This window comes from Benincasa hispida, chromosome 2 (genome assembly GCF_027475165.1).
Source record: "Benincasa hispida cultivar pf3 chromosome 2, pf3_genome.v1.1, whole genome shotgun sequence".
Classification (NCBI taxonomy): domain Eukaryota; kingdom Viridiplantae; phylum Streptophyta; class Magnoliopsida; order Cucurbitales; family Cucurbitaceae; genus Benincasa; species Benincasa hispida.
In genome coordinates this window covers 20,062,655-20,075,198 of record NC_143479.1, presented here as the reverse complement: position 1 = coordinate 20,075,198, position 12,544 = coordinate 20,062,655, and the positions used below count along the sequence as shown (strand labels likewise).

At 32.3% G+C, this 12,544-nt stretch overlaps 2 protein-coding genes across 2 annotated transcripts; one reads left to right on the top strand and one right to left on the bottom strand.

Annotated features, from left to right (window-relative positions):
* Positions 1 to 2,950: 2,950 nt before the first annotated feature.
* On the bottom strand, positions 2,951 to 3,412 carry LOC150037712 (uncharacterized). The gene has a single exon (XM_090310991.1). It carries the CDS (start codon positions 3,410 to 3,412, stop codon positions 2,951 to 2,953), a length of 462 nt encoding a protein of 153 aa, XP_090167117.1.
* A 6,760-nt stretch (positions 3,413 to 10,172) lies between these two features.
* Positions 10,173 to 10,931, top strand: LOC150037711 (uncharacterized). The gene is made up of 3 exons (XM_090310656.1): positions 10,173 to 10,306; positions 10,397 to 10,534; positions 10,631 to 10,931. Exons 1-3 carry the CDS (start codon positions 10,223 to 10,225, stop codon positions 10,751 to 10,753), a joined length of 345 nt encoding a protein of 114 aa, XP_090166782.1. The 5' UTR covers positions 10,173 to 10,222; the 3' UTR covers positions 10,754 to 10,931.
* Positions 10,932 to 12,544: the final 1,613 nt, after the last annotated feature.

The following is a 12,544-nucleotide window of genomic DNA, read 5'->3' as shown; positions in this document are numbered from 1 at the left end:
TATATCAATTTTTAGCTCTCACATCCCTATGAGTTCACACAATGAGATCTATGCTCAGTTTCAGGTCACCTTAGGCTTGGCCTCCCTTCAAAAAGTGTTTGCATGGGTCAATACCAAGGTGAATAAAGGTAAGTCGGAGAAAGACGCGTGTCAACATATCCTATGGTCTCCTTCATTAGGTTGCATCATGAGATTCTTATGATCCACCTGTGTGTCTTCCTGGAGTGACCACCTCTTCGAAAGGCCTGATCATAAGATTCGGAACAACGCAAACTCTAGTAGTGGATAAAGTTTCTTAGGTTAATCTTCAACAATTGTTCTTTCTTATGGTAGCCTATTGAATTAAGCTAGTTAATGAATATTTGGCCGATCAATGATAGCTAAGAATTATAGCAATAAGGGTTATTCTAGTATTAGTAATTAGCTAAGATTGTCTCCATTCACGGGAGGGGTAGTTGATCAGCCTTCGATGGTTGTTGCTCTAAACCTCTGAAGTATAGTTGCAAGAACTAAATCAATAGTTTAATTAGGTTCTTTGATTGCTTGTTTTTGCTGAATTGATTGGATGCTTGTATTTTGTGTAATGGGTTAAGGCAAATATAACTGATATGGTCAATTGTTTGTTATTCGTTTCAGTATGTCTTCTACAATTATTTCCTTGGTAAAGAACGAAAACTAACCGGTGAAAACTATGCGATATAAAAATCTAACTTGTATATGATTCTAATTATAGATTATCTACGGTTCATCTTAACGGAGTATCCTCCAATCTGCTCAAAATGCATCCCAAGCAATAAGGGATGCTCATGACCACTGGACAAAAGCCAATAACAAGGCCTGATTCTACATCTTGGCAAATCTGTCTGACGTTCTTACCAAGAAACATGAGGTCATAATCACTGCATGTCAGATCATGGAGTCTCTTTAAGAGATGTTTGGACAACCATCTTCTCAGATCCAGCACGAGGCCCTTAAGTACGTTTATAATGCGTGAATAAAGGAAGGCTAGTCAGTGAGAGAACATATTCTTGACCTTATCGTCTACTTTAATGTCGCCAAGATAAATGGTGCGGTCATCAACGAGCAAAGTCAGGTGTCCTTTATTATGGAATCTCTTTTGAAGAGTTTCCTTCAATTCCATAGCAATGCGGTTATAAATAAGAGTATACCATAACTACCTTCCAAAATGAATTACATACTTATGAGTCTCTTATGAAAAGTAACGGATCGTAGAAGGAGAAGCAAATTTCGCCCATTCCAAAAAGTTTCATAAAGGTTCATCGTCTGGAACTAAGTCTGTTCTCTCATTGTCTGATTCTAAGAAGATCCATAAGAAGAAATGAGGGAAAGGGAAGGCTCCCGCTACTGGAAAACGCAATGGCAAGGCCAAGATGGCCAACAAGAGCAAATGCTTCCACTACAATATGGATGGTCACTGAAAACACAATTGTCCAAAGTACCTTGCTGAAAAGGAGAAAGAAAAGGAAGGTAAATATGATTTACTAATTCTAGAAACTTGTTTAGTAAAAAAATAACCATGATTCCTGAATACTCGATTCGTAAGACACTAATCATGTTTGTTCTTCTTTACAGGGAATTAGTTCCTTCTAGTAGCTCGAGGAGGGTGAAATGACGCTCAAGATTGGAACGGGAGATTCCATTTCAGCTCGTCTAGTGGAAGGTACAAAGTCGTTTTTTGGAAATAGATACTTATTTCTAGAAAAGTTTGTATATAGTTCCTAAAATTAAAAGGAACCTTGTATCTATTTCTTTTTTAATTGAACAAATGTATTTAGTTTCTTTTTCTTTTAATTAAATGTTCATTATAAAAAATGGTGTGACATTTATTCTACTAAATTAGAAAACAACTTGTATATGTTAAGACCAACTGAAGCAAAAATACTTATAAATCATGAGATGTTTAAAACTGTAATACTCAAATAAAAAGGCAAAAAATTTCTCCAAGTAACAATAATACATATTTGGCATTTAAGATTAGGTCAAAGACTTAGTTCCCACAAATCAATACCAATATTCTTAGAGAATAGGAAAGTTCCAAATTGGTAGTGTTCGTATTTTCAATTCCAAGGAGAATTGGCCCATTCGTCTGAGTCGTCAACGAGAGTAAGTGCTTTTTTTCTTTTATCCAAGGGTTCTTTGACTTTATGACCTTTTCCAATAAAATGTCTTTTAGTCATTTTGCCTTCAAGACATAACTCACATACTAGTAGAGATTTTTTTTCTAACTCACTTATAAGTCTATTCCTAACCAATCTCTCAATCCTATTGAGGTTTATGTAACCTAATCTTAGGTGCCAAAGTTAGACATTTTCTTTAGTAGAAACTTTTTGTCTTTTATTTTGAGTTACTATAGTTCTGAACATTTTAGTATTAAGGAGGTCCTTAGATGCTAACGACCTTAGCACATAAAGATTATTGTCTAGGTTTGCAGAACAAATATTCACAACATTCTTATAAAAAAATGATTTATTCATAAGAAATTAACAGAATAAGATTGTTTGAGCGAAGCTTTAACAGAAATAAGGTTTCGTTTAATATCTGGAACCACATACACATTATCCAATAATAAATATGTTTTCTAAAAAAGTAAGTGGAGTCCTCCCACTGTAACTGTTGAGACAACATGCCTTGTTCCAACCCGCAGTGTCATCTCACCAATTATAAGTTGCTGCCAAGAACTAATTCCTTGAAAAGAAGAATAAACATGATTAGTGGCGTCTGAATCACTTATCCAAGATGAATCATTATTCTTCACTAAGCAGGTTTCCAGAACTAGTAAATCATATTTACCTTGTTTGGCTTTCTTCTTCTCTGCCAAATACTTGGGACAATTTCTCTTCCAATGTCCCTTCTGGTTGTATTAGAAGCAAATTCCCTTGGCAACTTTGGTCTTTCTACCCCTCTAAGCCACAGCAAGGTTAGCTTTTCCTTAAGCTCCCTTATTTTTCTTCAACTTTTTGGTGCCGGAAGAAGAAGGTACAAACCTCGTTCTAGAGGTTGGACCTTTATGCAACTTCTTTGTGGAAGTGGCAACATTTGCCTCTTTTTTCTGCTCCTTGAATTTCATTAAGGACTGGTAACTATGTAGTTCATTAAGAAGGGTGGTCAAGTTGTAGTCTAGCTTGTTCATGACAGCGTTACTATAGAACTGGAGAAAACTATCAGGTAGAGTCTCGAAGATGAGGCTAACCTGACTGGCTTCATCGATGACAGGCCCATTCATCTCAATCACGTTCAAATGGACTATCATGTTCAGAACATGTTCTGGAGTAGATGCCTTCTCTTTCATACAGGCGTTAAAGATTAATTCAAGACCATCGTGTCGGAGTTGAATGGACGGTTGTCCAAACATCTCCCTCAATGACTTCATGACGTCACGAGCTGTGACCATGGTTTTGTGCTTCTTGACTAAAACTTCAGATAAGCTTGCTAAAATGTATGCTCAGGATTTCTCATTTGCCTTGACCCATCTTTCTTACGCTTTCCAAACATTTCAGACTGCATTAGCAGCAGGGACTTGAGGACATTCCTCAACTAGGACAAACCTCAGGTCTACAATTATTAGCATAATGTTTATAGTGTTCTTCCAGCTAGTATAATTGTCTCCATTTAACTTGTCAACACTTAGCAGATCTAATGTAGCGCTAGTTGTTTGCAAATTATTGAAATATACAAATTATTTATATTAGTTATTAAGGTATTACCCATGAAAAGCCAATCAGTTTAGAAAAATTCTAATGTACCCTATGTGACATCTATTTTACAACGATGCTTCAATGAATTAGGATAAAAGTCACTGTAGGGTGATCAATTCCCCTTTCACTGAACTGAGAGAATTTTAACTAATCATTACACCTGAATAACTCTTATGTCTATAACAATTAGTCATCATTGTTCGGTCCATAAATCATTAACTTACTTAACAATTTCTTGTAAGTGTAACCCTTCATTTTAGACTCTAGAGTTTCACCCCAATGAGCCAACCATAGGGTGTGGACAAAAACTAAAGAAGTCTTATCCATTTATGAAGTTAATGTAAAATTTCATGCAAAATGCCATCTATAGGGGATACTTTACACTGAACCAATGAAGAAGATCGTGGGATATTTTGACACACGTCTCTCTCCCACTTACCATAAACACCCTCTCCATTCACCTTGTTGTTGACCTATGCTAACACCATCCATAGGGGGACACAAGAAAAAGTACTTTGAGATTGAGCATAGATCTTACGGTGTGAACTATTTAGGGAGAAACGTGAAAGGAAATTGAAGTATCTTATACATCATTTTTCTTCCACTGAATGTTTTAAACCTAGGATTCATTTACATAGAAAAATCTAGCTAATTAATTTTACTAAGTGATTGTTATGTTTGCCTAATATAACTATTATATTGGATAGTTTAACAATAATTTTTCTTGTTTATTATAGGCTTTAATAAAATTTAATTATTCATTGCATGCTTATAACATATTTATTTTCACACCCCTCTCGAGTTTACCTCTTGAATCTAAAAAGAAGCGTGAGGACAATAGATACCACCCTTGTATGATATCTATTGCCCAACTTTTCTAGCTTGCTTAAAACAAATCACAACGGTAAAAGAAAACAATTGAAAGTGTAACTCATTTTGAAAATCAGTTTATACAAGGTCCATAAGTTTTACAACATTAGTCCCGCCCCAGCTACAACTCTATTAATGACATCCTAGCTTGTGGCAGACCTCGACTTCTCACAACAACCTGGATTCTTCTGCTATCTGCAAGGAAAACATAAAAGAAAAACAAGAGCTTAAAGCTCAGTGAGTGGCAACAGCTTGAGGAGACTCTTTCAACTCAAACAAATAAAAACATATCATATTATGAGGTTAATACTCAAACCTCAACCCTCAACAAGTATGTTATCTACCCTACCTACACACATGGTAGATAGTTAAAGTTAGCACTTATCATATATGCTCTATCTCCTATATGCACATAGATTCTCCTTTTATGGGCTCAAAATCTAGGCCCGTCGGCCCTCTAACCATCCCATATGAGGTTCCTCCCACAGGCTCAGGAACTAGGCTTTATGGCCCCCTAACCATCCTGTGAGATTCTACCCAGGGTTCAGGAACTAGGTCTGTTGACCCCCTGACAATCCCAACCACATATTCTCATTCTCATTTTGACTACTCATTCACAACATTAGAATATAATCTAAAAGGTATGCTTAAGATCTTAAAAGAATACCACTCACAGTTTGTTTGTAGGAACCCTCCTTTCCTCTCGAGTTCCCTGGTTCCTCCTGGCTCCCTCTTCGAACCATAATTTCCAGATACAACTTCAAACTTAGATTACTCATTTTTTCAGTCATTATTTCAGGAAATTTTCTGCTACAAACTTGTTTAGAAATGCCTTAACTTTCTTACTTTAAAAATTTGAGTTTCAAATTCCAACTCAGGAGCTCGGGATCTCAAAATTACTCCACCTTCTCGGCTGTCACATATTCTGTGAATATTTCTTAGTTTCCTTCGATTTTAACAACCCTTCTTTTAGAACTTTCTCACAGCAACCCTCATATATAAGCTAAACACAATTTATGAGATTTTGACTCAAGAATCACCTGATTGTACGAATAATTTGAGAGAACTCCTCTTTTGAAATTGGTGCAACAGTTCTGGATGATCTCAACGCCTAGACAGCTCCTTGGACGCAAGGTTGCAAAAAAACGTTTCTCTGATCTCATTAGGCTTTATATCGAATATTGATATAAAGTACCAATTTTTATAAACAACACTCATTACCAACACCAATAACCTCAATTGTCATTTCTTGTGAAGCTTGCCATCTTAACAACAAACAAATCACGATGGTGAAGACTGCCATCTCATCAAAATAGAAAATAGTCATCTTTCAAAATGCACCCACCCACAATTTTTTAGCCAACTATTGCAATTTATCAATATTCCTTTGGGACATATGATAAAATCGAAACTTTTCCATTAACTTTACAAATTTATTTATTAAAAAAAAAAACAAAAACTACCTTTTTAATCTCTTAATTTTTAGAATAGATGCAATTAGTCTCTATAGTTTCGATTTGGTCATTTTAGCCTCTCACTTTTATAAAATAAGTTTAAAATGTCTCTCTTATCATTTTCTACATTTATTAGGTATTTTTTTAAATTTCAAATACTAAAAATGACATATTTAAAGTTAAAAATAAGAAATTTATTTCTCTCTCCACCCTCGTTGAATAGGTGTTCATGGATTGAATTGGATTGGGTTGAAAGATTGTTTAGACCCAACCCAATTATTTGAGTTGTAAATTTCTTCAACCTAAATAACTCTTATTAAAAAATGAACCAATCTCACTCAACCATAAAATATTTGGGTTGAGTTGGTTCGAGTTAATCGGGTCATTTGTTTAAAATTCTGTTCTAAAAAGAAGCACTACGTAAATATGTAAAAATTTTATTTAATTTTTTATATATTGAATTAAGATTAACAACTCAATTTTAATTTATATAGTGAAAATTTTCTTTCTAAAATGCAAAGAAACTACTCTTAATAGTTGTTGAAAAATAAATTATTAAAAAAATATTGAAAGTAAATAAAATTAAAATCAACATATGTATAAATAATTGTGTTATATATAATAAAAAATATATTTTAAAGTTAATAATAAATACGGGTTAGTTTGGATTATATTAAATGTAGTTTGGATTATATTAAATGAAGCTATGAACCAACCCAATGTATAAAATTTTCATTTATTTGAACCTAATCCAACCCAAATTAATTGATAACCTAAACCGCACTGTGGGTTGAGTTGATCTATTTTTTCGGATCATCGGGTTTTTTGAACACCCCTAACCCATACTCTTTCCTTCTCCATCTTCCTCTCGATAGTATTGTTCCTTTAAAAAAGGCTTTTTGAAAAAGAAATCGTTTTTATCATCCTCAGTAGCTATTTCCTTCACCATCTTCTAAGAAATCTCTCTAATTTCCATTTTTGTCAACATCCATGGCTACAATCCTTCCATTTCTTTTTCATTTAGTCAACCCCATTTTGCAGTTCACTCCCCCCCACTCAAAACTTTCTCACAAACTCATAGATCTCACGCTTGAAAATTGTTGCTCTTCTGTTAAAATATTCGCTCTAATTAATTTCTTTGGTTTTAGAGATTGGGAAAAGAAAAACAAAAAGAAAAGGAGGTTGAAAGTTATTATAATAATCGAGTTTTACAGTTTCACCATATGGGTTTTCTTTTAAATAGAGCTAGCAGCGATGGCACCGTTGTTAAACAACCATGACAGTCCACAAGTTCCTGAAAACTTATCGAAAAAAGCCCTCCTTGGCGTTAGGATTGTCCAGTTCTTCAAAAACTCACTTCATCATCAAACTCCAAGACCCCCAAATGTCATCTTCATCTTCACCAGATAATATCAACTTTCTCTTATTTTCACTTCGTGATCGTATTTTGATCTTCCGACGAGAAAACAACTTGTGTCGGCAGTTTCCGGCGTGCGGGATGGGCTTCTGATGAGTGGAGATGGTGAGGAAATTCCGATGATTCGAATTCATTGTTGTTATACAAGTTCATCGGAAAATGAGAGGGAAAAATTAAGAGATTAAAGGACGGTGGAAAGAAGGGGAGGAGAGAGAAATTGTTCTTTATTTTTAAATTTGTCATTTTTAGTATTTAAAATAATAAAAAATACTTAATAAAGGTAGAAAATGATAATAAGACACCTTTTAAATCTAAACGACTAAAATAACTAAATTGAAACTTTAAAGACTAATTGCACTTATACGAGGGATTGAAAAGGTAGTTGTCCCTAAAAAAAAATTTAAAAATTAGTTTTATTTTTTTATTTAATATTGTTATATACGAGGATCAAAACCTATTTTAATTATTAAATTTATGTTTGAGAGTGATTTCGAACATGATAAAAATAATTTTAATCATTTTTAAATTATTTACTAACATGCCCATCACCCTACTATAAATTTAAGGATGGTTTGATTTGAAGTTTTATAAATGTTGAAATAAAAGATGTGGGAATCAAAATAATTGTTTGGTTGTGCATGAGAAATGAATTTTATGAACAAGAGTTATATTTGTATTTAATTTATGAAATTAAGTCTGACAATCTTATATAATTTTAATAGATTAATTAATTAAATAATAAATATAATTCAATATATTGATAAAAGTTAATAAATTCTACAATAATTTTAATTATAAATATTTAAAAATTGAGTAATTTATAATTAAAATTAACGAAGTAATATATTTGATGAATGTCGTGTTAATTATAATCTAATACTTTATCATTTTTAATTAATTAAGTTTAACCTTAGTAATTTTAATCAAATAATATGAGAAAATATATTATAAAAAAAAAGTGAAAAAAATGTGAGATAAAAATATGATGTGTCAATTAAGAATTCTAAAAAAATATAAATATAATAGGTTATTGATGAAAAAAATTAATAAAAATTAATCACAATAAATAATTAACTGATTATAAATAATTACCATGTTAAAATATGAATCATCAAATCAAATTAATCTCAATAAATAATTAGTTGATTATAAGAAAAATTAAAAATAATAAATTATTATATTGAAAAATGAATTACTGTGCTAACTAATTTTACTTGATCCTAGGATACCAATTAAATATATTTAAGATATTATTAACTAATTAATTAATAATTTAGGTAAATAATGCATTCATATAATAAATTTTAATTTATAAAAAAAATCAAGTAAACATTTTAATAAATTATTGTTTATTTATTAAATAAGTAATTATATTAATTTTTGTTGAATTAATGTCAATCAATTAACTAAAGTTATATTTAAAATGAAAATTCAAAGAAGAGTGGAAAAAGTTAGAATCTATCGTTTTTGGATGGAAAATGAAAATGCCTAAGAATGTGTTAAAAATCGTGAAACAAATGGATGTTTGTGTCAATCTTCATCTAGAAAATCCTCCAACCAACCGTTCTCTAAGTTGTCTTCAACTTTTTTCCCCTCTAAATCTTGAAAAGTGTAGCCCACTTTTAAATGCTATATTTTTTGGAAATTGGCTTCTATAACACTAATTACACTTTCAAATATAGCAAAATGTAGAAATTTTTAGAATTATAACTAAATGCATAGGACGCACCTGATTCTATATTGTTTTAATTTGAAAATGTCCTTAGCAGTTTCTTTATTTACACTATAACTAATCCAAAAATTCCGTTAATTATAATGTAATTAATTCATCAAATACACCATTTTGGCTATTTTGGTTTTAGATATTAAGCATGAATGGATTTTCTCTTGCCATGTAGATAAGGACACAAATTTTCATTCGTATTTTGAAAATCATCTAAATTCAAATTCATATCTAAATAATTTTCTATTTTCAAATTTTGATTTAAATTTTAAAATCTCATAATTATATCATTTTTTTTAATTTGACTTTTTACATTTAAATTATCTATTCTTTTAATCTCACTAAATGATACTATTCTAAAATTTATTTTATCAATATATTTCTTATAATTTTCTTTTAAACATGAAATATATCGATACTCTACATATTTTTAAGGAGTTTTTTTAAATATGAAAAAATATTTAAAAATATTTAAACTTTATAGTAAAGAGTTCCAAAAGTACAAATACACTTGTAATTTCTCGCTATAAAGTGTAAATATTTTTTGGATTTTTGTATTTATACGATTTTATAGATTGTTTTTATCAATTCCCTTAACAGTTCTTTTAATTGCCCTGTACTTAATTCATCAGTTTTATTAGTTATGGTGTAGTTAATTCATAAAATACACAATTTTGACTATTTCAATTTGGTTTCAGATATACAACGTGAATGGTTTTCATCTTTCTATGTGAATATTGATGAAGAAATTTTGGTTCATCGTTTATCTTCATATTTTGATTTGAATCTTGAAATCTCATATTATATTGTTTTTCCTATATTCGATTTTTTTTTATATATATTTAAATTAGAGAAATTGGGTCCTATAGTAATTTCCTCCGTTTCCCCCAAATGATTTCAGATAAGATCCATGGAGTCCAATGAGGTTGGGCCCAAATCTGAAGCCCAAAACTACGGAGCGAAATTGGTTGGGACGACGAAAAACCCCAACCGACTATGAAAGAGACCAAGCAACCATAGCAGCTTCGTTTCTGTAGAAACTATGGCTGTCGAAGCTGATGCATCAGGAGGCTTAGATGAAGTTCATAGCGACGTTCTAGCGGAATCAAGACAAGCTTGCTACAAGGTTCTCTCTCGATATCACTTATTCTCTACCATTTTCTGTTAGATAAGAATGTTTGAGTGTTAATATGCCAATTTGATGCATCTGAACAAGGCTCGCGATGCTTTTTACGCTTGTGTGGAGAAGGAATCTGACAAAAAGCCCACTGAAATTGCTTCTGTTGGCCTTATCTACCCTGCCGAGTGTAAAGCTTTGAGAGCCTATTTTGTCAAACTTTGCAGAGCTTCTTGGGTAAATGTCGATTCCCAATCACTGGGGATTCCAAATTTTCATTCTTAGACTCTATGGTCTATTAGGTTTTGATCCATGATGTTTATGGTTTGGTAGGTGAAGCATTTTGATAGGAAGTTTTGTCAGAACAGTAGGGTTCAAAGACTTCTAGATGACAAAGATTCGAGGAGAGGTCCCTTGATACTTCCGCAGCCTTACACTTTTAAGCCCACTAATTAAACTAAACACAGGCCCCCCGGAACAGCTTTGGGCGGTCAGAGTCCTATCACTATCGTTATTTTGTTTTTTTTTTTCCTTTTTTTTTCTGTTCTATTGCCTCTTTTTCTTTTACTCTGTATAGAGATGACTGTGGAAATAGATTTAGTAATAATGTCAATCTTCTTACCAACTTACAAAACCTTATTCCTTCCCTTTTCATACATATAATTTTAAGTTATGGTAGTTTTAACTTCTTACATGATCACGACGTATGAACTAAATATACAAGGCCCTAAAAACTTGTAAATTTGTTATCTAATTGAAAATTACTAGTCTCACTGCCCCTTACTTGTTAGTCATGGTCTTGGTAGTTGATTTACACTCATTGTTTTAAAAAGTTATTGAGGCTAACTCCTTGAGGTTTGCCTCGAGGTAAGGCTCTAAGTTTTAGTCTTGAGACTTATGCCTTCCTTGACCAATAAGAGGCTTATGCCTCTCATAGAAGAGGCTTACACCTTTTTGAAAATGCATAGAGGCTTATAATTTCTATGCCCCGTCTAATGATTAGAAAAATAATAGAGATTTTTCTAGTTCTTAAAAAATATTGAGTTTTGAATTATTGTGACAATTTGTACTAGGATTACTTTTACGGTTGTGACTTTAAGAACATTAAGGGCAAAAAATTATAGTATAAATCAATCTCATTAATGATAATAGTAGTAGTAGTGATGATAAAGATATCCTTTTAGAATTTTTGATTAAGTGAAAATTGTGAGGGTGATTTTTTTTTTTTTTTATTATTATTATTTTAAACTTTTATATGACTATTGTGTTTAGCCGTACTTGGTTATACCAATTTAGGACTAGTAAAATGTTTTTAATTTGCTTACGCCTCATACCACCTCGAGGCTTACGTCCTACCTCTTCAAGAGGAAAAGCCTCAAGGTTAGCCTTTAGCCTTTTAAAACATTGTTCACATTTATTTGGATGCTTTGTTAGTGTGTAGAAATACTACACTACTTCATTTGTCTTCCATATTGTATTCTCGACTGCATAACTTCTCTAATGTGGGAAGGTTAGTTGATAATGCATGTGTTTGCTTGGCTCATGATACGGTAATTGCTTCATTTGGCTGTATAGAAATGACCTCCCAATCACAATTTGAATAGGAAGAAGTGTGAAGTGCATGGGGAATATTGGCTGATTGCATAAGTTTTAGCTTTTAGGAATATATATTCAACTCGATTATATTAGCCTTTAGGAAATATACTTTTTGAGTCTCTTTGCCCGTGGAAAACACTATGGATAAAATTCAAAGAAGGAATCCAGACTTGGCTTTCTCTCCAAACATCTGCCTTTATTGTTACAAGACTGAAGAATCCAGCAATCACCTTTTCCTTCATTGTGTGACTTACATTATCAGCCGTTTTACTTTGTTTGGTGCCCTCTGAATAAAGTGGAAGATAATCTTTTTGAATGGTTGTCTGGTTGGTGGCTCAAGGAGAAGGCTGGATTCTTGTGGAGTAATGCTTGCCGACCTTTTCTCTGGGCGATGTGGAAGGAAAGAAATAGAAGATTGTTCTCAGATAAGACCTGTACCTTCAATGTTTTTATTGAAAATATACCGTTAACTGCCTCTTGGAGTGCTCTGCATAGTTCTTTTTTGTAATACACAACGTGCTCTTATTTTTTTTAAGATTGGAGGTCCTTCCTTTTCTTATCCTTCTATTTTTAGGCTTAGGATCCCTCTTTCCTAACACGTTTTGGCTGTAGTTCTGTTTCTCTTATTTAATATAAGGTTTCTCCGTTTCT

Excerpts from the sequence above, each read along its gene's own strand:
- LOC150037712 (XM_090310991.1), bottom strand. The coding sequence starts at position 3,412 with ATGGTCACAGCTCGTGACGTCATGAAGTCATTGAGGGAGATGTTTGGA.
- LOC150037711 (XM_090310656.1), top strand. The coding sequence starts at position 10,223 with ATGGCTGTCGAAGCTGATGCATCAGGAGGCTTAGATGAAGTTCATAGC. Across the intron at positions 10,307-10,396 it reads CAAGACAAGCTTGCTACAAG|GCTCGCGATGCTTTTTACGC; the intron begins GTTCTCTCTCGA and ends CATCTGAACAAG. Across the intron at positions 10,535-10,630 it reads AACTTTGCAGAGCTTCTTGG|GTGAAGCATTTTGATAGGAA; the intron begins GTAAATGTCGAT and ends ATGGTTTGGTAG.